The following is a 25,288-nucleotide window of genomic DNA, read 5'->3' as shown; positions in this document are numbered from 1 at the left end:
TACCAATGGCTAATTTTTAATGTCTAACTCTGGGCAATGATTCATCCATGTTATTTATACCTACATATCGATTGATTTCTCACCTTGTCCTGAGGATGAACCACATTAGTTGGTTTGAAACATCGACCAAATCCTAACTATGTGATTAATTTGAAAGATTTATATCTACATTATGGATCACAAAATTCTTAGATCTAACATCATCTAACCTGTCTTCTTCATGAATGAACTATATAATTCCTTGAGATGTAGTAAAAAATTTCACAACTGAATCTGGATCATATTGTCTATTAAGAATCGTGGAAAATTTGAGAGCTTCAATAGCCAATATTTCTTACTCAGCATTACGGTAATTTGCTAGTGAAAATATACCAAATCTCACAGGAAAATTAGGTCATGCCCTTTTATTTGACTCTTTCAACACTTTAGTAATACCATAACCAACTGTCTGGTAAGACACCTCCCTGATAACTAACTTATCTGGGATAAACAAAGGAAGAACATGAGGATGAGCAAGGTTTCCCCAAACTCTAATGTAAGTGAATAACTCTTCACCAAACTAATTTCTGACCTTCTAGAGGTCATCCATAGCTTCTTGAGACATCCTAGGTGGTCGAGACTCAAAAATGGCTTCATATATAGGAATCATTACCCTGTGACAAATTTGATAGAAATGTTCAAAGCATTTGTATTCCCATAAGATGTCATGATAAATCTGAATAGGCTTTTGATCTTGAATGGTCCATTTCCAATCCATAACAGGAAAATCCATGGAAAAACACAATGCATCCATAACATAAGTGGACATGTAGAAAGGGGGAAGCTTATCTTCATAAATACTTCTAGCACACTAAAAAGCTATGATATGTGTGGCTAAGTTATCAGAAAGAAGGGTGGCCCAATCAAATATAAAACCTTCGGAAGCACCATCGATTAGAGGCACCCAGGTGTCTATGAACTTTGACACATTAGGTAGAGCATGCAGTCGACACATCATGGCTGCGACTTGGGAAAAATGAGCAGCAAGGGAATCAAGTGAATACTTACCAGATTCCTATGCTTTATGCTTATTAGGGTCTCTTCTCCATTGTTTGATTTGTTCTAACGAGTGTCCATGCTCCTTTATAAAAGTGTCTGCGTACTTCTTATTATATATATATTGAGGATTTGGAAAATGATACATGTTTTGCAAGTCCTTACTTATGAAAGACCCAATCACCATTCCCCTTTTGGTTTGAATGTGTCTCTTGAAAATATCTAGATTTTCGACTACCCAACAAACCATGTATATGTAAGGAAATAGTCATGGTCTTGTTGCAATCCTGTGAAGAAAAGAGTTGGTGGATTCTGAGATATGAGTTTTATCGTCAGTTATGATTGTTCTAGTGGTGACCTTAGGCTCCTCATCTTCAAAATATTGTTAAATTGTTTCCCAAGAGGGAAGTCCAATATCTTTGGTACATACGGTATCTAAAAACATGCATTCTCCTAGATTTTTATCATCAATATTTTCGACAAATGGACCCGCAGGTTGTTGTTGTGGAGCCTTTTTCATAACTTTACTCCCTTTCTTCATCTCTTCTAAATATCAGGAATCAGAGTTCACCTGTAAAACACAGACACAGAGCTTAACCATAAATATTATTTACAACAACTCACAATGGCGTAAACATGGAAACATAGAGTAAAAGTAATTTATTAAAAATCAATTGAGAAAACCAAATCTTATTAATGTGAGACTTTATTCATTCGAGACCCAACATTAATATGTTAAATCAATTAAGTGAAAATATAATGAACCACATGAACATGCCATGTCATATATCGGAATGGAGATATTAGAGGGAAAACTAAAATATACGTATGATAAATGACTTTCTCGATATGCAAAGGTCTGAGACATAAAGCTTCAAGACGCAAGGGCCCAAGATATGAAGTTATGATATACAAAAATTCTTATATAAAAGTTTTCTGGGATACGAGGTTTGAGATGCATAAGTTATGAGATGTATAAGTTTCAACGTACAAGAGTACCTTGGAAATTATTGCTCTCATAAGTCCTCTTTTAATCAAAGTTACGAAATAAAAAGCCTCGATAAACGAAGGTCCGACATATAAAAATATCAAATATAAATAAATCATCTCGGAAGCTCGGGAAGGTGGATCTCAGAAAGGAAAGATATTGTAATGTTTTATTAAAAGGTTATGATAAAGCCACTCCGAGAATATTTATCCCAATGGGGGAATTTACTTTAGTTTTTCTTTAAAATATTTCAAGACATTTTCAATTTAATTTCCTTTTAGTCTAGTTTTAAAGCAAAACTAAGATGATTTAAAAATTAAAAACTAAAGGGTATCCATTATTTATTATGCTTTAAAATCAAAAATAAAAATGGGTTGTTGTTTGCTACAACAATTGGTGATGCATTGGGCAAAACAATTATATATGAAAAAATTAATGAAATTCAAAAGAAAAGGAAATACATAAGAAAAAATCAGAGTGTTAAAGTTCATATTTTCTATAAAAGTATCTCTGAAAACCAAAAAGAAAAGTTATTATTTGCAAACCACACAACCTATTTATATGAAGGACAAAATTCGTCTTTGGTAGCCAATTGTTTTTTTTTTAATCTAGGATATTCGGTAACTAGTGAGAGTTATCCTGAACAGGCCTAGGATCAAATCCAATTGGCTGTCACTATAAACCTAGGCTAGGTGCAACAGCGTGCAAGCCGCACACAATAACAATTAACTTATGCCTCAACAAAAGCCGAGACGTCCACTTGGGGGTCGCCTACTCTTCTAGCCAAGACACAACAGGCCATATACTCAATGAGATTTGAACCTCCACCTCGTGGGTTTCACCCAGCGAAACTTACCGTTAAACCCCATATCATTGTATTTTGGTAGCCAATTATTAATACAAGCTATATTGATGAGGTAAAGACTATTTATAAGTTTAGCATTAAGATAGACTTTGATATCACAGGTACTTTCACTGCTGCCAACAAGCATCCATAACCTCAACAAGGTTACCTTTTAACAAGGTAAATACTAGTATCCCATATATTAGTAAATATTTAGTTCAGAGCTTTTTGTTGTTTATTTTTCCTTGAAAATCATTGTCTTGGCTTGGTGACTAGATATTGACAATGTCATTCACAAGTAATAATGATAGTGAACAAGTCCTCTCGTGATGAGACCTCTTGTCTTACAACTTTTGACTATAAGCCACTACCCTGGCTTGCTGACCAGATTTGGTAATGTCAATACCATTAATACCCATAAGCATGGTAAGATAGATCTTAATGAGATCCCTTGTCTTTCAGGTTTAATAGTTTTAAATTACAATCTAAAAATATTTAATTAGTGGATGGGGAGGTAAATCTTATTCTTAAGAGTTGAGGATGACAGATAGGTTCTGGAAATCTAAACCCTTTTTCATAATCTTTACCTATTTCAGCAATCGCTTGAAGTTATGACGCCTGAGAGGAAATATCCCTTTTATGGATTTTAGGTTATGCGTAGTTCATATAATAATAAAAGCATAATCATTAATATCAAAGATTCTAATATTTATGAAATTCTAAAAAATAGAATAATAATCATTTTATTGATAATTTTCGTTTAAAAATGTATTTCATAAAAAACGATTAGAGAATATATTAATACATATTACCCAAGTACAAACCAAAAGATTGGCATTCAACAAAAGTAGCTAAAAGACAAATCGGTTTATACATATGATTATTTACATATTTACAAAAGGTAGAATGAATTTCAAGAAAAATATTTCTTAAGGATAAGCCCATTTACAGGAAGAGATTCCTTCCTTCCTTGCAAGTCTTGGAGGATGAAAGTAGATGGGCCAAGTTTTTCCACAATCTGAAATGGTCCTAGCCAAAGTTTTTGAAATTTTGTGTGTTTACCTTTTTCCTCATGAACTTTGTCCATTTTAGTACAAGATCACTAACTTAAAAAACTTTATTTCCAATTGAACTTGCATCGAACCATGATTTAATAGTATTTTGATGTTTAGCATAAGTGTGTTTTTATTTATCCCTCCCTTCTTCTAATTTCAATAATTGAGATAATCTTAGTTGAAGGGAAGAACATGGTTTCTCTTCAATAGATTGAACTAGGGCTAGTGAAGGAAACACAACATTAGGGGGCAGAACAAATTCTCTTTTGTAAATTAAATGGTAAGGGGAAATCCCTAAAGAATCCTTATGAGTTATTCTATCTTCCCACAGAGCGAAGATTAAAGCTTTATGCCAATTCTTCTGGTTTTCATCTATACTTCATGTTATAATTCTCAATATATTTCTATTCGTAGATTCTGCTAATCCATTCCCTTGGGGATAATAATTTGTGGAATATTTAATCTTAAAACCTCTTTTTAATGCAAATTTAGTTATTAGGTTTCCAGAAAAATAGGATGCATTGTCAAACATAAGAGCACTTGGAAGGCCAAACCTGGTAATAATATGTTGATCAATGAATTCAATTATAAATTCAGAATTGACCACTTTTAAAGGAACTGAATCTAGAAATTTCTCATTTCCACCCCGGTTTTCAGTTTCTCCTTATTTCTCCCATATAGTTAAATGCCCTTTCCCATAACCATACATTTAACATGCTGAAAAAAATAAATTTGTTGAAAACACAAATTCTAGAAATTTTACAGAATGCTGGAAATTGCAGAAATAAAAATCAGCAGTAATAAACAGCCATTAAAACACATTTAAACACTGAGATTTTTTGTCAATGTGACCCTGGAAAAACCCCCTACAACTCTTGGGGAAAACCAGTTTGAGAGCTCTTCTTTATTTCTGAAAATTGCCTTTTACAGTGAGAAATTTTCAGCAAAAAATTAGCAAGCAAATTTACAACTTATCTCTTTTCCCATGCTTCACAGCAAACTGGAAATTACAGCAAACATGACATAAATAAATGTTGTACGGTCTCCTCAATTTTCGTGCCCACTTTCAACATTAATGCTGTTGTATGGCCCTCATTTTGCGTGCAGAAAAACCAGCAAACTACTCCTCGATTTTTGTGCAAACCTCTCCTCGAAAATCGTGCCAAAATCTGTCTTTCACTGTGTGCTGAATCAGCTGTACAAATCTGCTCAACTGTTGCCTTGGAATGTGTGCCAAGCTGCTGTCTCCTTCTCCTCCCTGCTCAGAAATCTCTCTTGCTCTCTTGCTATCCTTCTCCCAATCTGCTCATGAAAGAATTGAATCGAATGTGATCTTTTCTTCCTTTTCCTCCCTTAATATAACTCCAAATGACTTTTGGGTGACCCAAGTGACTTTTGGGTGATCTCTAAATCCAATGGCTGAAATAGATTTAGATCAATGGCTGAGATTAAATGCTCATTTAAATCTCACTTTTTATTTTTTAATTCACCCCACTTTAATAAAGACCCACTTAGTCATTTATTTCCAAAGTCACTTTTCCTTTCTAATTTTTCATTGACTTTATAAAAGTCACTTTAAAATTAGACTTAGTAACTTTATCACTTAAAGTCACTTTTAAATTAGATTTAACTTTATAAAATTATAAAGTCACTTTAGGAGAAAAATTAAATTCTTTTGGACACTTTTCCCTAGGCCAAAGATCAAAGCCTAAGGGAACCACCTGTCCTCCGGTACCAAATTTCAACACTGAATCCACACATTTAGTAAAGTAATCGATAGTGGTGAGAATGGATTTATGTTTCTTAAATGAGTGAGGAACAATCTTACCTATAATATCTAAACCCCATTGCTTGAATGGTTGTTCAATATTCGTTGGTTGCAATGGAAAGGTTGTTTTCTTCTCTTTTCTGAAGCAGTTTGACAGATTTTTGTACTTCCTGACATATACATGTGTATCCTTGAATAGGGTTGGTCAGTAATATCTGGCATGGAGGATTTTATGAGTAGTAGTATCTCCGCCATAATTTCCACCAGCAGGTCCATCATGCATTTTCTGTAAGACTTTTTCAGCTTCAGATTTTTTGAGACATCTAAGCAGGTCAAAATCATAATTCTTTCTAAATAAAATTCCATTCAAAAGTTGATATTGGTTTTCTTTCAACCTTAATGCTCTTTTCTTTTTAAAATCAAGTTCAATTGGTGCAAAACCATTCTTTAAATAGAAAATGAGATATGCATATTGGGATTCAGTGTTAACAAGACATACCTCTAAAACTTCAATATTTTCACCTATATTAGCTTCATATGTATTATCGAATGCACCAGCTACCAATTTGCACAAGCCTTGTCCTCAAATAATTTTAGTAGGTTTAATTTCAAGGTCGTATTCTTGTAAGGTTGTGACCCAGTTGACTTTCTTTTCACCTAATTCTCTTTGAATTAGTAATTGTCTAACAGCAGGGAATTGTAAAATTACTTTTGTAAGTGACTTTAAGAGAAAATGCCTAAAACATTTGATTGATTTGAAGACTACAAAAGCTTACTTTTCGACTTCGAAGTACTATAATTTTTCTCCCTGTAATGTTGAACTCCCAAGGGTACAATAGAATAAAGAGACACATGCAAAGGATTTACATTGGGGAAGTACACCAAATCTTCCTTTCATGATAAAGATAGTTGAGCACAAGCAATCCTTGATTGAGTTCACAAAGATGTGTTTGGACCGTTCTCGACAGCATCAATGTCCAAGCACAGGGATTATGTAATATTTGTTGATGATTTTCCTTGTAAATGTTGGATTTTCTTCATGCAAAAGAAAGATCACACGTTCGCTAAATTTTGTGAATTTAAGTCACTTGTTGAGAAAGATACTGGCAGGAAAATTAAAGCTCTCAGAAGCGATAATGGTGGAGAATATGTTTTGAATAAATTCAATAACTTACGTGCATCATAAGACATTCAACCGAAGTTAATAACATCTCATAACCCATAGCAGAATGGGGTGGCAGAAAGAAAGAACAAAAGTATTGTGGAAGTGGCACAGGGGATGTTACATGATTAGGGCCTACTATTGCACTTGTGGGCTAAAGCATGAGGCACGGTTGTTTATTTACACAACATAAGCCCTCATTGAATTCTCAGTATGAGTACACCAGAAGAATCTTTTTCAAGTAAGAAACTAGATGTAGCACACTTCAGGATATTCGATTCATCAATCTGTTGTCATGTTACCAAGGATGCACAGAAAAAGCTAGAGCCAACATCTGAGTTGGGCATATTTGTGGGCTACACTAATACACCTCACAACTATCGAGTGTACCTACCATCCAACAAGATGACACTGGTTCGTAGATATGTGAAGTTCGATGAAGAGAAGGCCATGATATGTTCCCTTGAGAGGGAGCTTCAGTTACATGTATATGAGGATATTTAGCTCCAAAGGAGGAACCTCGGGATGATGTGGAGTAGCCACATGTAGATGAGAAGAGAGTGGAAACACCCACTCATGGAGACACTTCCAGGGATGGAAGAAAGTGCATGAGAGAAGCTAACATATTGATGCATGATGCAAGAGAGAATGTGCGAGTACCCACATTATAGTGTAGGCAGAGGAGGTCACCAGATCGGTACACTAGCTACATGGATCTAATGAGTGAGAGTGTAGAGATTGAGCCATCCTCATTCAAGAAAATAGTGTATCAACCAGTGGGTGTTGATGCCATGGTTGAGAAGTATGACTCCATTATTAGAAACAGTATTTGGGAGGTGGTACCAAGACCAACAGACAAGTCAGTGGTGAGTTCTAGATGGCTTTACAAAGTAAATCAAGTCACTGATGGGAGCGTGGAGAAACACAAGGGTAGATTTGTGGCTAGAGGGTTCTCTCAGGTGGAGGGAATTGATTACGATGAGACATGTTCTCATGAAGTAAGGTACTCATTAATAATATATATTCTAGCATTGTCAGCACAGATGAGATGGAATATACATCAGATGGATCTAAAGACAACATTCCTCAATGGCATGATCACGGAAGAGGTGTATATTAAGCAGTGGGAAGGGTTTGAGACCTTCAATAGAGAGTCACATGTATGTGGACTCTAGCGAGCATTGTATGGACTAAAACAAGCACCCCCGTGCTTGGTACACTGGGATTGAAACTTATTTCACCGGGTTGGGCTTCACCAAAAGTGAAACAGATGTCAACCTTTACCATATTGTGGTTGAAGGTAAATTGTTGATTATAGTATTATATTTCAATGATTTGATTCTGATAGGTGATGAGAAGCTGATAAAATATTGCAAAGAGGATCTTGCAAGAGCATTTGAGATGAAGAACCTGGGGCTTATGCATTACTTACTTGGTATGGAATTATGGCAAGTAGATAAGGAAGTGTTTGTCTCTTAGGGAAAGTATGCCAATGAGATACTGAAGAAGTTCCACATGGAGAGCAGCAAACCCATGGAGACTCCTCTATTAGGTAACTGGAGGAAAGAGGATGCTACTTCAGATGAAGTAGCGGAGGCTACTATTAATAGATATCTTGTGGGTTCACTTATGTATTTGGTGAACATATGACCAGACATGTGTTTTTCAGTTAACCAGCTTAGTGAAGCCCTGGTTAAGCCAACCAAACTTTTTTGGAATGCAGCTAAACATGTGTTAAGATACCTCAGAGGCACCACTCAATTTGGTCTTTGGTACAGATGGACAGAGGGAGTGAAGCTTCAAGGCTTCACAGATGTAGATTGGGTAGGTATTCCATCCGACAGGAAGAACACAATAGGGGGAATATTCAGTATTGGGTTAGTAGCAGTTTCTTGGTACAACAGGAAGCAAAGACCAACTACACTCATTTCAGCAGAAGCATGGTACATGGTTGCTAGTCAAGCATCTTGTGAGGCTAGCTAGATGAGGAAGATGCTTGTTGGGTTGTTTGGTTAGTAGATGGATCCTATAGTGATTTATTGTGACAGTCAGAGTTTTATCAAACTCTTTGAGAATCCAGTTTTTCATGATCGTTCCAAGCATATTGATATTCGTTATCACCATCTACGAGATTGTGTGCAGAGGAGAATCATGTTACTAGAGTACATTCCTACAAAGGAGCGGGATGCAGATATTTTGACAATGGCATTGTCAAGATGTAAATTTGAGTTTCACAGAGGTAGGATCAAGGTAGCAAATAATCCCTTTCTTTTTGAGAGGGGGTGTTGAAAAAATGCAACAAGAAAAAATCTAATTTAACTTGTCCTTGAATCTAAATTAGATATTAAATTCTAATTCTAATTCTCATAGTAACGTGTAACAGTTAACTAAGTTAAGTTGACAATTAACTAAGTTAAGTGACTTAGTTGGCTCAGTAAAGTCAAGTTGGGAGTTTATCTAGAGAAATGTAGAGTGATCCCTAAATTTTAGGGACCCGGGTTGAGTTCTTTTGAGTTGTAATTATTTAATTTAGTTTAACTGAGTTAAATTTAGTTAAACTAGTTCTAACTGATGGAGGAACTAGTGAGAGGTCAAGTGAATTAAATTGAAAATAATTCACATGCACTGATCAATCATATAATTGATAATTCACTCATAAATAACTCATGAATGTCATTTCTAAGAAGGACCCAGTTGAGATTAGAGTTCAGGGACAATGTACTATCAGTTGTAAAATCATCTAAATTAAATCGATGGTGCATGCAATCACATGAATGCCTATGGATGGATTGCGCAGTTATGGATGAGGAATTTCCCAATTAAATATGGGCTAATTCCCTAGGAAAATGCGCAAGTATTGGCTTGATCTAGTTTGTGAAGCAATGAGATAGATTGTACTTGTGCATAGATTATTCAAGTTGAACAAGCATTGTATTTTCTTCTCAGATCTTCTGATTAATGCAATATACAGATAGCAGGGGTTTTTAGCTGTGGCTTTCCCCAAAAAATTATTGTGTTATGTGTGATTGAAATTCTTCCTTTTCTGCTTTGTGATTTCATCGATCAATTTTTGTTTCCGCTAATGAGTAGAGTAGATTCAAGTCAATTTTTTTAGCATATTACAATATGCAGTTTGAATCTACAAGAAAATTCTACATGGTATCAAAGTTGAAATCACTATAGAAGAGGAGAATATGAGTTTGTTTTGCAGGAGAAATCGAATTTGTAGTATCATACTTCAGAGCCAGCAGGATGTCGTTCTACGGATTGAGACTTGAGTATGCCCTTGAGGGTAGCTCGAATTACATAGCTTGGAAGGACAGGATGGAGGTAGTGTTGGAAGACAATGAGCTGAAGGAATTCATAGATCATGATATCCTGAAGCCTCCAACATGTGATGAAAAATATCTGGCAGAGTGGAGAAAGTGTGTGGCAAAGGCGAGAAGGAGTTTGAGATCATACTGTCTTGAATCTCCATGGTAAGGAAACTCCATTTGCAATGTGGAAGGCCTTAATGGACTTGTTTCAAAACAATAGTGACCATAGGAAGTTGGCACTAAATGAAAATCTCAGAAAGATCAAGAGGGAGAAGGGTGATATAATACCAAAGTACTTGACCAAGTGCACCCAATGTCGAGATGAGCTTGGGGATGTCGGTGTTACTATTGTGGAAGACGATCTGGCGAGCCTAGCACTTTTGGGACTTCCCAATAGCTGACACAGCTACCAAGACTTAGTTAATGGGAGGGAGAAGCTACTCGAGGGATTGATTATGATCCAACTTGGTACGGGAAGAGATTCAATAGAACACTAGAGATGGATCCTCATCCAAGCATGATGATGAGGATAATTGTACCTTAGATCAAAAGGCAAATAAAGGGAAGGGGAAGTCATCCCATTCCAAATTAGATTCCAATCAGAGTGACAAGAAGGACATGTCGAAAATTAAATGTTTTCACTATCACGAGCCAGGACACTGTGCCACAAAGTGTCCTCATGAGAAGGTCGATAAGAAGCCCTCACGAGGAGTGGCAAGTGAAGCTCTTGCTTCAAAATTCGAACTGGATTTCACCCTCATCGCTTTCATGGTGACATCGACAATGGGTATTGTGTGGTACCTAGATGGTGGAGCCTCATTCCATATGACCGACAACAAAGAGCTCTTCAGTGACTTGGAGGAGAAGAACCTCTAGATGCACATCGAGATGGGAGATGATGGGAGGTATAGCGCGACTAGCATCGGTACTTGGTTTTTGTTTCCATGTTCGAGGACTGTGGCTATGATGTGATATTTAGTAAGGGAAAGGCTTTCATTCATCACATAGCCTCAAGAAAGGTGAAGTGGATTGGGGTTCGAGTGAAGAACATCTACAATTTAGATGTAGAATGCTGCGCTTCTTTGAGAACTAAAGCAGAGAAGGTGGAGAGTCGAGACATCAATGAGTTGTGGCATAGAATATTTGATCACTTGCACCACAGAGATTTGAAGATCATACATCAAATTTCTACAAGACCTCCCAAGGGTACACTAGAACAGAGAGACACATGCAAAGGGTGTACATTGGGGAAGTACATCAAAGTTTTATTTCATGATAAAGGTAGTTGAGTGCAAGTGATCCTTGATCGAGTTCACTCAGATGTGTGTGGACCATTCTCGACAAAATCCACGACCAAGCACATGTATTATGTAATATTTGTTGATTATTTTTCTCGTAAGTGTTGGATTTTCTTCATGCAAAAGAAAGATCAGATGTTCGCTAAATTTTGTGAATTTAAAGCACTTGTCGAGAAAGATAATGGCAGGAAAGTTAAAGCTCTTAGAAGCAATAATGGTGGATAATATGTGTCGAATGAATTTAAGAACTTATGTGCATCATAAGGCAATCAATTTTACATGATTAGGGCCTACCATTGCACTTGTGGGTTGAAGCATGAAACACAGTTGTCTATTTGCATAACATAAGCCCTCATTGAACTCTTGGGATGAGTACACTAGAAGAAGCATTTTCAGGTAAGAAACTAGATGTAGCACACTTTAGGATATTTGATTCATCAATCTAGATTCATGTTACCAAGGATGGCAATGGAAAAAGCTAAATCCAATAGCTGAGTTGGGCATATTTATGGGCTACAATGATACACCTCACAACTATCGAGTGTACCTACCATCCAACAAGATGACAGTGGTTCGTAGATATGTGAAGTTCGACGAAGAGAAGGCCATGAGATGTTCCCTTGAGATGGAGCTTCAGTTACATGTAGATGAGGATATTTTAGCTCCAAAGGAGGAACCTAGGGATGATGTGGAGCAACCACATGCAAACGAATAGAGAGTGGAAACACCCATTCATGCAGAAACTTCCAAAGATGGAATAAGGTGCACGAGAGAAGATGACATATCGATGCATGATGTAAGAGAGAATGTGAGGGCACCCACATTACAACACACGCAGAGGAGGTCCCTAAATCAATACACTAGCTACGTGGCTTTAATGAGCGAGAGTGTAGAGATTAAGCCATCCTCATTCGAGGAAGCAGTGCAGCAACCAATGCGGGTTGATTCCATGGTTGAGAAGTATGACTCCATTATTAGAAATAGTATTTGGGAGGTGGTCCCAAGACCAGCAGACACTGAAGAAGTTCCACATGGAGAGCAACAAACCCATGGAGACTCCTTTATCAGGTAACTGGAGGAAGGAGGATGATACTTCAGGTGAAGTAGTGGAGGCTACTATTTATAGAGATCTTGTGGGTTCACTTATGTATTTGGTGAACACACGACCAGACATGTGTTTTTCAGTTAACCAGCTTAGTCAAGCCCTCGTTAAGCTAACCAAAATTTGTTGGAAGGTTACAAATAAGATAAACATGTGTTAACATACCTCAGAGCCACCACTCAGTTTGGTCTTTGGTATAGATGGAAAGAGGGAGTGAAGCTTCAAGGCTTCACAGATGCAGATTGGGTAGGGATTCCATCCGATAGGAAGAGCACACCAAGGGGGATCTTCAGTATTGGGTCAGAAGTATTTTATTGGTGCAATAGGAAGCAGAGATCAGTTGCACTCATTTCAACATAAGCAGAGTACATGATTGCGAATCAAGAAGCATGTGAGGCTATCTAGATGAGGAAGATCCTTGTTGGGTTGTTTGGTTAGAATATGGATCCTACAATGATTTATTGTGACAATCGGAGTTGTATCAAACTCTTTGAAAATCTAATTTTTCATGATCGATCCAATCATATTGACATCTGGTATAACCATCTACGAGATTGTGTGCAGAGGAGAACCATGTTGCTGGAGTATATTCCTACAATGAAGAAGGATGCAGATAATTTGACAAAGGCATTGTCAAGATGAAAATTTGAGTACACTAGAATAGAGAAACACATGCAAAGGGTGTACATTGGGGAAGTACACAAAAGCTTCCTTTCATGAAAAAGGTAGTTGAGCTCAAGTGATCCTTGATCAATTTCACTTAGATGTGTGTGGAATGTTCTCAACAGCATCCACGGCCAAGCACAGGTATTATGTAATATTTTTTTATGATTTTTCTCGTAAGTGTTGGATTTTCTTCATGCAGAAGAAAGATAAGACGTTCGCTAAATTTTTTTGATTTAAAGCACTTGTCAAGAAAGATACTGGCAGGATCAAATATAAAACCTTCAAAAGCACCATCAATTAGAGGCACCCAGGTGTCCGGGAACTTTGACACACTAGGTAGAGCATGCAGTCAACACATCATGGTTGCGACTTGAGAAAAATGAGCAGCAATGGAATCGAGTGAATACTTACCAGATTCCTCATCTTTTTTATTATTTGGGTCTCTTCTCCATTGTCTGGTTTGTTTTAACATGTGTCCATGCTCCTTTATATAATCCTCAACATACTGCTTAATATATATATATATATATATATATATATATATATATATATATATTTGAAAAATGATACATGCTTTGCAAGTTCTTACTTGTGAAAGACCCAATCATGGTTCCCCTTTTAGTTTGAATTCAGCTCTCAAAAATATCTAGATTTTTACTAACCAAAGAACCATGTCTATGTAAGGCAATAGTCGTGGTCTTCCTACAATCCTGTGAAAAAAATATTTGGCAACATTCCTTTCAGTGGCTTCTGAGACAAGAGTTTTGTTGTTAGTTGTCACTGTTCTAGTCATAACCTTTGGCTCATCATCTTCAAAACACTGATAAATTGTTTCCAAAGAGGGAACCCCAACATCTCTGGTACATATGGAATCTGAAAATAAACCTACTCCTAGATTTTTATCATCAATATCTTCAACAAATGAACCTGCCAGTTGTTATTGTGGAGCCTGCGTTTTTCTTAGCTTTACTCCCTTTCTTCATCTCTTCTAAATATTGAGAATTGTAGTTCACCTTTAAAAGACAGACACAAAGCTTAAGTAGAAATATTATTTATAGCAACTCACAATGTCGTAAAAATGGAAACAATGTAAAAGTCCTTTATTAAAAATCAATTAAGAAAACCAAAGCTTATTTAATTTGAGATTTTATTCATTCGAGACCCATCATTAATACGTTAAATCACTTAAGTGAAAATATAATGAACCACCTGAACATGCCACATCAGATATCAAAACGCAGATATCTGAGGGGAAATTTAAAATATATTTACGATAAATGACTTTCTCAATATGCAAAGGTCTGAGACACAAATCTTTGCGACGCAAGGCACCGTGATATGAAGTTCTGATAAACAAAAAATCTGATATAAGAGTCTTTTGGTCCTCTTGCAACAGTGTTTCGGCCCTAGTGCAGACCTGCAACTTCGGCCCCCTAGCGTTCTTTTAACCTTCTTCTTGGTATTTCACACTCCTTATCTCTTTTTGCAACTACAGATCAAACTCGCTTGATGGGATGATCAAATGAGGTTGAGTAGCTACTTATTTATAGTGGTTGTGGCTCTTTTTTAGGGAGGTATTCATAATTGTTCAAGAGGTACCATTAGGCTACAACCAAGAATAACCATATGTAGTGCTTTAGCCATTCTCCAATCCTCATTATTTATTCATGGTATTTACTATAGTTGTCACAATATGTCCTCCTTTGAATTGGGGAGATATGCATCTTTTTTATCCAAGATTTTCTAGGGAACAAATCTATCAACATCTCAACCACGCTGCCTTTTTCTTTCACATTAACATATCATTGGAGAAATTCAAGCTTACATAACATGATTGATTCTTACGATGGTGTCTTCATTTACAGTGAGATCTCATTTCCATTCATAATATGTAGTTGAGGTGGAAGCATCTAAAGAAATATATGATAAGATGTTAGAACTTTTCTATGAAAGCATGATAGAAAAGACCATGTTACTTAGATATGATCTATATAAATTAAAGGTGTTAAAGGATGAAGGGATATCGTCATGTCTTTCAAAAGCATCTCAAATAAAGGGTAAATTTTTGGCTCAAAGAAAGAAATGATCTCTATTATTCTAAATGCACTGACTGATGACCAAGATAACCTCATATCTACTAAGGAAGAGGAAGTGATCCCATTCATCAAATTATGGTCTCTTTGCAAGGCAAAAGAAGACAAGATGAAGAAATAAAGTGACAAAAGATCAAATAGAAGGGATCAATTAGTAAAGATGTTTTGGTTGTCAAAAACATCTGAGGAAAAAAACAATGCCCATTAACTTAAAAAATTATCACAATTGGGTCAAAGATCATCCTTGATTTTGCAACCATTTAGAGATGACCATTTATTGACAATCCATAGTTTATTAATTACCAATTCTCTCTTTAAGAGTGATGTGGAAGTATGTAAAGTGTCCATTAACTAATTTCCTTCTTCAATGTTGGGGAGAAGAATCCCATTTAGCAGGTAAATTGAACTTCAACCATCACAATATCGACAAGCATTAAAGGACATCCTCCATGAATTTGCTAAAATAGTTCCAAATGTTGTCCATGTTAATGGAGAGTTGTTGCATGCAGCATTCTACTAAAATTAATGAAGAGCAACATTTTCCAATTTCCTAAAATGCAACATTGATCAATATGCATAGTTTATTAAATTGATTATTGAACATATTAGTTGAATCTAGTGATAAGTCAATACAAAAATTATGAGTTAAAAAATGATCTATTGAATTATAAGGGTGGAAGTGGAGGAAAAAGACATACTAGGGTCGATGTGAAAGAGGGAGGAAAGGTAGAATGAGAGAAACCACCATAGCGGACATGGTAAAAGAGGAATTGTGGAGGGAGATATACAGGCAAGGCAAATTAAGTAAGAAGAGATGTATCAATGGCAATTGAAAGTGTGCCTAAGTGTCTCCAAACAAGTCAAACTAACCTTAGAAGTGTCTTGGCAAGAAACTAATGTATCTCAAGTGATTATGTTTGAACTTAGAACTTGAGTTTTCAATATCTATTATTCTAATTGTGATTATCAGTAATAATTTTTTAATAGATAGCCATGCCACATGACTTATACACTAAATATTTGTCAATTATACACATTTTTTTAATTGTTATTAATAAACCAATATTTATTGCTTCAGAAGTTTAGTTACTTTCGATATAATTGATTTGCTTTTATAATATTTACAACCACCCAAGACTATTACACAGCATAAACCCAAAACCATAACCCAAGATAAAGTTAAATTGTGATTCCTTGCGCCAAGTCAAAAATGCTTTATTCATTTTTAAAAATGCATAAAAATAATTATTATATACAGAACCATGTGAAAATCCATAGACTTCACAATATCTAACAATCCTCTTGAACACACTGGTCACATAGAAATGACATGTGACCTTGAATTTATCCAGGGCAATTTTAAAAATAACATGCCCCAACTAGGATGACTTCTCACTGTTCTATCTAGTAATCCGTTCTTCACAAGTAGCTTTTGTCCTGCAAACCAATATAATAATTCAAGTATGCTAATTATGTTGGTGCATATTGCAAGTAATAAACCATAAGCACCTTGGGGTTTGCAACAAATTTCCAGTGGACTTTCAAACTTGTAGTTCCTTTCTGTTACATTTTCTTTAACATCGTTTTACACTTATTTACCATTTATATTTTTCTTTTAATCTTGATTTCCTCTAGAAAGCAAGCATAAACCTACCTGATGGCTTCTGAGAAAAGCTGGCACTATTATACAACAACAAATTAACACTGGTTTGCGGAGATAGCATTAAATCTCCACAAGACCAAAACGCAGGTTATTACATCCTTCGTTTTCCCGCCTTCATCGCCTGCTGATCAGGTGGTGTCTTGCAAGTTCGCTCTGCATGCCCGTTTGGAGCTGGAAGGTCATAGAAACGAAGTATAAATGAATTGATCTTGAGTCAGATCATGTTATAAAAGAGCTAAAAAGTGTTCATGTAATAATGGATTCTCTCTACTATGCTCCTTGTGACTACTTACAAGCTGTTGTCTTCGATTCCACGGGTGCTTTTCCTTCAACTGAATTTCGCCTAGGGCGACCACTTCCTGAATTGTTGACCACTGTAAGTGGCTGCCTGTTTGAGAAGAGTTGGTTCTGTCCACCACTAGATAATCTGCGCTCACCGCTACAGACAGGGGGTGATGATTCAACTTGAACTGTAGATCTGATTTACCAAAAGAAAAGCAATCAAATCAGAGTTAAATATTAGCTTAATGGGCATTTCCAAAAATCTATTGGCTTGATGGGCATTTCCAAATCGACAAAAATGTTAATGGGCATTTCCAAATCATATTGGCTAACACTGTGCCTTTGAAACATCACCTTTTTTCACCATTGATTAGTTTTCCAAAGGAATGTAGTGACTTTTTAATTTGAGAAGTCTTTTTGGATGCGGATGGAGCCATAGTATCAGTCCCTGTATTTGTTTCACAGTCTGTACCACCACTTTTTATCCCTGATAAATTTCTACGGTCATTTCCCAGACTGCTCCGACGGTTGCCAGTTTGTTTCCCTATCGGCGTCTCATTAAGCTTGGCTCTCTCCCCTGAATCTACGAACTTGTCATCTTGGGTACCCATCCCAAAACTATAAATACCATTTTGTACCTGCAATCAAAAGTCATCATCAATGAACTGATAGAACTTGACAGTATGGACTTCAAAAAAGAAACTTTCAAAAATTCTTAATATGGTCGTACCTCAACTTTGCTTATTCCAGGCGCTTCAAGGCTCAATCTACGACTTCGCACTGGCGTTTGGAGTTTGTGTTTGTCAATAACTGGAGATTCTCTCATATTCTGTAACTGTGCTACTTCTGCTTCTTTCTTCGCCAACGCCTTCTTCAAACATTCTACCTGCAAGTAAAGCAAAGCATAAAAGTTGAAATCCGAAACAGTATATGATATTTGTAATTTAAGGAGCTAAGCAAATTTATGCCTATTCTCAAGGTTCACGAACTTCTCCACTTTCTCTATTCAAACGTGCATACCTGCTCTCGAAGCTCACGAACTTCTCCACTTTCTTTATTCAAACGTGCAGCACCAAGTTCAACAGAGGACACCCGTTCAGCGAATTTAAGGGTGCTTATTGTCTCTCCATATGAATCCGGTTCAGGACTTATGTGCACAAACATCAGAGTCTTTGCCTTGCCCCCTGGTGTATGGAGGATTTGCATAATTCACAATGTCAGATAATAAATTTGAAATAACGATCAAACATAAACGAGAAGGTAGGACTTTTTAAGGATTTGGTAAGCTTTATAACCTAATGAATCCTGAAGCAATTGAGTCAATTTGCTATTTCGATATGGCACATGCGAATTCCTCTGTGCCAATGCTGCGATAACATCTCCTAGAGATGAAAGGGACTTGTTTATGTATTGTGCCTCCTTCAAACGATCTCCAGTTACTTCAGATTTATCCACCCTCTCACTTCCAGCGAGATCTACCAAATTAAGGCAGCTATGAAGGTTACACCCAGAAACACGATCTGTACCTTGCACATGCACAGTCAACACACTGCAAAGAACACTGTTAGCAATGTACACCTTCGAACAAATTACTAAAAATGAAGATGTTTTAGGATATGTTAGATGTTACAGAAATGGTCGTAAGTTCTCAAACCTGTGAGAACGGCTGCTGCGGTCATTTAGTGCAGTATAGCTAACTGTGCGATTCTTTTGGCCAAAATTCATCAAATCCAAAACATCGGAAGTTGCTTTAACAGGCATAAGTATAGCGTCCGGTACATTAAATCCCTTATGACCATTATTTCGAATATCTAATGTGCAGGGAATTAAGGAATTACTCACATAACATGAATTTTCTATACTGAAATCTCTGGAACAACACCAAAATTTAAATAAAAACACGACAAAAGGATATTTCTTGCTTGAGGACAACGCTCCGAGAAGATCCCTCACTTGTTCGTTGTAGATCTCTATCATTTGGACGGAGACTTCATACACCATTAAATCTTTCCTCTTTTGAGACAACTCGAAGAGGTCACTGAGTGCTCTATAGTTGACTCCCATCTCCTTTTCAGAAGCACCTGTTGGCCCGCTCTGAATTTTAAGAAGTCCAAAATGTCAGGCCAGGTTGCCTTGAAAACATCTAAAAACTAATCTATTAATTAAGAACCAGAAGCTGTTTTCTAATCTAAGCCATTTTAGATATATATTTTAGGCAAACTACCAAATTTTTAGAACAAAACCCTTAGAAAAAAGGTACTGACCATGGTGTGGGTTTTCCCAGATCCTGTTTGACCATATGCAAAAATGCAGACATTGTAACCATCCATTACAGATCGGATCAATGGCTGTGTATCGATGTAAATTTCCTCTGCCATTTCATCGACATAAAAAGTGAGTAATTGTATGCAAATTATGTCAGAAAATGAGGTGAAAAGACTCTCTAATCAGTACCTTGTGTAGCAGATGGCCCAAAAACCTTATTAAAATTGAATATCCGTTGTACATCTTTGCCCATTTTGGATGTATTGACAAGGAGGGATCCATCCTCTCCAATAAATTCCACTGCACTCTGGGCTTCAGATTGACCTCCAAAATGGGGTCGGATTCTGCAGTATACCCTTATGCTTCCTGGGCCCCAAAACAACAGTAAATATTATTAGTGATTAATGTAATTGTGATGATATAACTATGGCATCCATTCTGGAAAGAATTGCAGGATAAACACCTTTGAGGTCTTGAAGGCTATTATAAAGGATCTTGTTTTCTTCCAGAACTCTGTGATATCCACTAGCAGCATTAGACATTCCTGCGATCTGGTTATCTGTAAAAATAACATTTTAGAGAGAAAGAGGTCAGTATCATTAAAGGAAACAATAATCCCCTATCTTATGTCTAGAAGTGTCGAGCTTTAACTTACCAAGCAATTCAAAATGCTTTCTCCACTCTGCCTGAAACCCTTGTACATCTTCCCGTGCTCTAAGTAATAAGTCTCTTATATCCTGAAAATAATATCCATTGTTTAACAAAATGAGCATTGTGTATTTTCTAAAAGAAGGTAATCAATATTCAGAAAATCTGGTGCTCCCTGATTGCATACTCAGTGACTGCATATGTAAGATGTAACTCTTTAACATGTTTCTTGCTAGCGTACTCTAGAACTGCAGGGACAATCTTACTAGATTGGCAAAAAAATGTTCTACATATCAAATATGCAATTCTTCCAAAAACAATAGTACTTTGTATTGAATCAAATGGGAACTGAAGTTATTTAATGCTGCAGTACATTTTGTTTATATTTCTGAATTGCCTGCACCGCATCAAAATCTCATTATGTTTAGTGAAAAGTTAAAACACTACTCACCTTGACTTCTTTTCTTTGTGCTTCCAAACGCATCTGATGTTCCTGACTTATATGCAAAGGTTTTGGATCCTGACTTTGAAAAGGTGAACAGTGACCATTTTTCTGGTCTGGAGAATCCAAAAGGAGCTGATTGTCTTGATCCTGGCGTTTCTGAATATTCAATGAAAATTAGAGTTAACATAAGATGAAAAATTCCTGTGAGGGATCTAGATAACAGATATTTCTCATGAAGCCTATGGATATTGTGCAACGGGATAATTTGTATTTCATTTTGCATTAAGGACAATTGATGCTCACCAGGGAGAATTTGTCTTGTTTATTTTCTGCAAAAATTGCAATGATAAGATTCATGAATGCTTGCATCGAGCCCTGCTGCACAGCAACAAGGAGTTAGAAGTCTTGAGGACAGGTGCTCAATATGCCTAGAGAAATTTTTAATATCTAATATGTATGACTAAAAAAGACTAGGGTTTTGAATGATATGTTGCATTTTGATTTTTTTCTCCTTAATTGAGTTGGATTAATGCAAAAGAATTATGATATTTGCATACCGTTGCAGCAGTTTGTATCGCTTCAACAAGGTTCTGATCAACATTTTCCTTGTCATTTGTCATTTCTACAGCAAACCGCTTTAACCAAGCTCCCATTATGTCTGTCATCCACAGCATGTGGTTGAAGATGAGTGAAGTAAATAAATTTAATTTTCAAGCCTTCAGAAATGCATGAATAATTTCTTGAACTTTCAGAGCATGAAATCAACTCAAAAACCACACATGTTAATCGAACCTTTAGATTGAAAGATGTCGTCGAGTCGTTTTTCTCCGTCATCAATGTTTATAATTGATAGGTCTGGCAGAGTTTCAATGTCCCTTACAGGCACAGAAGGAGTTGAGCGTTGAAGGAAATTTCCTGTGCTTCGTGGAATCATGGGGGACCTCAAAGGGCCTGCATATTTCCAAGAGCCATTTCCTCCACACTGTTTCCATTCATAATAAGATTTCATCGCCAATATACAGTCAACAATCTTTGTCGTAGAACCCGGCTGCAAGCTTTCCTGAAGAAACAATAAGATTCACAAGGCAGAACAAAAAACTTGTTAAAATCAGAGATGCAAATGCAAGAATCCATTCGAATATTAACATGATTGGCATGCTCACCTGCTCTAAATGAGACGCTTCAAAAGTAGGGAACTTCATATCTTCAGCAGCTACAAGAAAATTCCTAACATTCTCAAAATATTGATAAGCATATAAAGGCCGTCCTTCAGGAGGAAGTGATGAAACATGATTTGCAACTACCTGTTAAACAGCCCAAGTCAATTAACAGGGTAGAAAGGGTAGAAAAAGAAAGGCTGGATTTGAAGACAATATCAGCTTTCATAAAATATGCGAAACATTCCAATGGGCAGAAATGGTATCCAACCTTAGACACTGCGCCTGGCTGAACCTTGTTGATAAGATTACATAATATGATCCCATTTCTCAAGAAAAGACGAAACTCCTCCTCAGATGGCTCGCATGGTATATCTAGAGAACCAACCATGCTCTTTATCCATGCTGTAGCTTGAAACCTCCTATTAGCTGTAAAATAGCATACATAACAAGAAGTGTATTTAAGGTCAAAACCCTTACATAACAAGGTGTGTATTTAAGGGTCAAACCCCTCAAGCTTTCAGTCAACATAGAACCCATGTTAAACAAGATATATAATCTATATGAAAAACTATGATCAGACCTCCCAAGCCAGACTGAAAATGCGGGTATATGCAACACAAATTCAAAATCAGGCGTTACTAAAAGTGGCTTTGGTCTAGTGACAAGATCCATTCATTTTGATATAGAGATACTGGATTATTCTAGAGAAGAGTTATTCAACTTAGCAGATTAAGATCAGTAACTGTAAGAAATAACAACGAGGGATTGGATTGCTGGTCCACACACACATATGAAACCGATAACGAATGAATGTACTTGCAGGGCATTTGAGAGATCTATAGGAGTGTATTTGTGAAATATGTGAAATCAAGTTGCTAGGCAGTGCAAGCATGACTAAAGTTCAGGGTTAACTTTGAACTTTGTAATTAACATCATAGCATCAAAAACAGGGGAAATGAGCCCTCAAATAAAGTCCAGGACATCATAAAAGGAGAAATTGAAATACTAATATAATACTATCAGTGCACCTGCTTCTTCTGCTTTCAGTGAAGCCAAACGACCATCACAGAGGCTCTTAGCTTGCGATCCACTACTTTCTGCGCTAGAAACCTGTAAATCCGTGGCACTCCTGAACATATTGTCGGAAAATGCCTCGTGCCTTCTCTGACTAAACGAACTTCTGGGAGGAGGATAGGGAGAAGTGCTGGAAACCAATGGGGGAGGGACCCTGCTGGGAGTAGAATCTGGTTCCAGAGACATTTTTTCCTCTTATTCGCCAAATCCCAATAGAAAACTGATAAACCGCACAACTGGGGAGGCTTGGCCCTGAATGCGAACTCAATCAGTACGTTTCAGCAAGTGGGTATGCACCATTTACTACAGATACAGCAACTGATCAATCAATCGAATTCAACAAGGCCTTGAACTCTCTTTCTCGAGAATAAATTTCAAAATACTCGATGCTTTAGGTAACTTGTTTTCATTCGCCAAGAGGACTGTTTTCGAAATGGGTGCGAGCGGAGATCAGAATCCGTATGCCTATTTTCAGAGCAAAGACCAATATCCGCTCGGTTTGAACCTAAGAAGCTGAAATAGCAAAGCTTATATGAGAATTTTAATGGGGATTTCTTTAGTATTAGTAGAGAAGACTGAACAAGTCCAATCCCAACGGTCAAGTCGAATGTTGAGCCCTCAAACACATCCGAAGCCGACGAGAAGCCCAACTACCTTAGTCGCATAAACACATAATAACTTCCCGTGGACCTGCCAAGGTCGTTCGGTTTAGCTTCGGATACCAAGCTGCCTTGGCTCGAGTGTTTAAAACCAATTGGAATAGGTTTAAATTTGAATTCGAATGAGGTGTGGTGTCTGGTCTTGCCATCGTCACTCGTTTTGGAGATATAGTGACGTGGACCCTAAAATCCACGTGAGATTCTTGGACCCCCTTGAGTCGGGTCAGTTTTGTGAACGTTGTAACGTTGACAACTCCAATCATGGATTTGTGATTTTTTTCATATATAAATTAATTTAGACATGAATGTCAACACTTAGGGCCACCAGAAATATAATATAGTTTTATTGGTTCTCACCAATTACCAACCAGGTAGGTTAAGGAAAATTCAAAAGTACATTTTATAATGATAAAGTATAAAAGTGGGGAGACATTATCTAGTAACTTTTAAAAACATGTTGCAAGCTTTATAATGTGCTAAATGTTAAAAAGATTACATTCTCAAATGATTAATAGATTTTATTTTTTTATATAAAATTATATTGGAATATGAAATTTTTATTTCAAATATTAATTTCAAAATAATAAAGTTAAAAAGTATTACAGTTAGAGTTGTGATTTTAAATTCTAGATTTGGTTTATTATATTAATACATTAATTTGTTATATTAATTTTAAGGTATTCTATTTTATAGTAAAAGTTTGATGTATTATTGGATGGGCTCTCAACTATATATATTTTTTCTAATTTTTTAGCTAATATTATTGTATTTTTCACTAAAATTTCTTAAAATATTGATATCTAAATTTTAAAAATGTAAATTTGACATCAACTCCATCTTCATGTTTTGCATATTGATTTTTTTGAGTTGTGTTAATATTACACCATAAGATATTAAGCTTTAAATAGTTTAGTACTTTGTATAATAATTACAATTTTATTGTATTATTGACTTTTGACTTGATTCCTAGTTGTGCTAATATTACACCATAAGATATTAAACTTTAAATAGTTTAATACTTGTATAATAATTATAATTTTCTTGTATGTAATATAAATATATTATGTATCGCATAAGCTTATTTATCATAAATATTATTGGGTGATTGAATCTACATTTATTACCTTGATTTCCAAAGTCTCTTATGCATCTATGTTTAAAAAAATTTTGCCCATTTTCTTATCTAACATTGTGTCCAAAATTATCTCTAAGATCATTTTCAATCGGTTGAAAAGCACATTGTCTAAGCATATTGGTTTCGAACAATTTGGCTTTCTTCAACATAGACAAATTCAAGACACTGTGGCCATTGCGCATGAGTGTATTCATTCAATCAAGGCAAGAAAGAAAAGATTTGTTTTACTGAAACTCGATTTACATAAGGCTTTTGATTGTGCGGATTGATCCTTTCTACGCATGGTTTTACATAGGATTGGACTCTCTGTACTTGTCGTCCACTGGATAATGGCATGTATTTCATCTATTAAGTTTGTGGTGCTTATCAATGGGGTGTCGTCGGATTTCTTTAAGAATTCTTGGGGACTAAGGTAGGGATGTGCCTTATCCCCACTTCTTTTCTTGATAGTGAGTGAAGGTATGAGTAGATGTATTTTGAAGGCTCATATCATCAAGAGTTTCACAGGTGTGAGTATTACTAAGAGCATTTATATCATTCATTTAATATTCGTGGAAGATGTTCTACTATTTGGGAAACTTTCAGTCGTGGAATGGAAGTATATGCACCATATTATTTGCCTTTTTGGG

General features: G+C 36.2%; 1 protein-coding gene across 3 annotated transcripts; it reads right to left on the bottom strand.

The window, feature by feature from the left end:
• Positions 1-16,518: 16,518 nt before the first annotated feature.
• On the bottom strand, positions 16,519-23,462 carry LOC149236078 (kinesin-like protein KIN-14L). Of its 3 annotated transcripts, XR_016268374.1 has the most exons (19): positions 22,820-23,462; positions 22,060-22,217; positions 21,795-21,935; positions 21,424-21,691; positions 21,189-21,289; positions 20,935-21,009; positions 20,638-20,787; positions 20,194-20,275; positions 20,002-20,097; positions 19,728-19,904; positions 19,538-19,644; positions 18,928-19,367; positions 18,569-18,822; positions 18,294-18,457; positions 18,004-18,159; positions 17,628-17,911; positions 17,285-17,469; positions 16,983-17,162; positions 16,519-16,765 (listed from the first exon to the last, which is right to left on the bottom strand). XR_016268374.1 is itself a non-coding variant. In XM_089461503.1 (18 exons), exons 1-18 carry the CDS (start codon positions 23,049-23,051, stop codon positions 17,083-17,085), a joined length of 3,150 nt encoding a protein of 1,049 aa, XP_089317629.1. In that variant the 5' UTR covers positions 23,052-23,462; the 3' UTR covers positions 16,792-17,082. The 3 variants fall into 3 exon arrangements, 2 of the variants coding, with proteins under 2 accessions (XP_089317629.1, XP_089317631.1); XM_089461503.1 differs by lacking the exon at positions 16,519-16,765 and having other exon boundaries at positions 16,792-17,162; XM_089461505.1 differs by lacking the exon at positions 16,519-16,765 and having other exon boundaries at positions 16,793-17,162; positions 20,935-21,006; positions 22,820-23,461.
• Positions 23,463-25,288: the final 1,826 nt, after the last annotated feature.

The sequence above is a fragment of the Pinus tabuliformis genome, chromosome 8 (assembly GCF_031772625.1).
Source record: "Pinus tabuliformis cultivar Carrire ecotype Pingquan chromosome 8, CPIR1, whole genome shotgun sequence".
In the NCBI taxonomy this organism is placed as follows: Eukaryota; Viridiplantae; Streptophyta; class Pinopsida; order Pinales; family Pinaceae; genus Pinus; species Pinus tabuliformis.
Note: the sequence above shows the minus strand (reverse complement) of the source record. Positions and strands in the feature narration are given on the sequence as shown.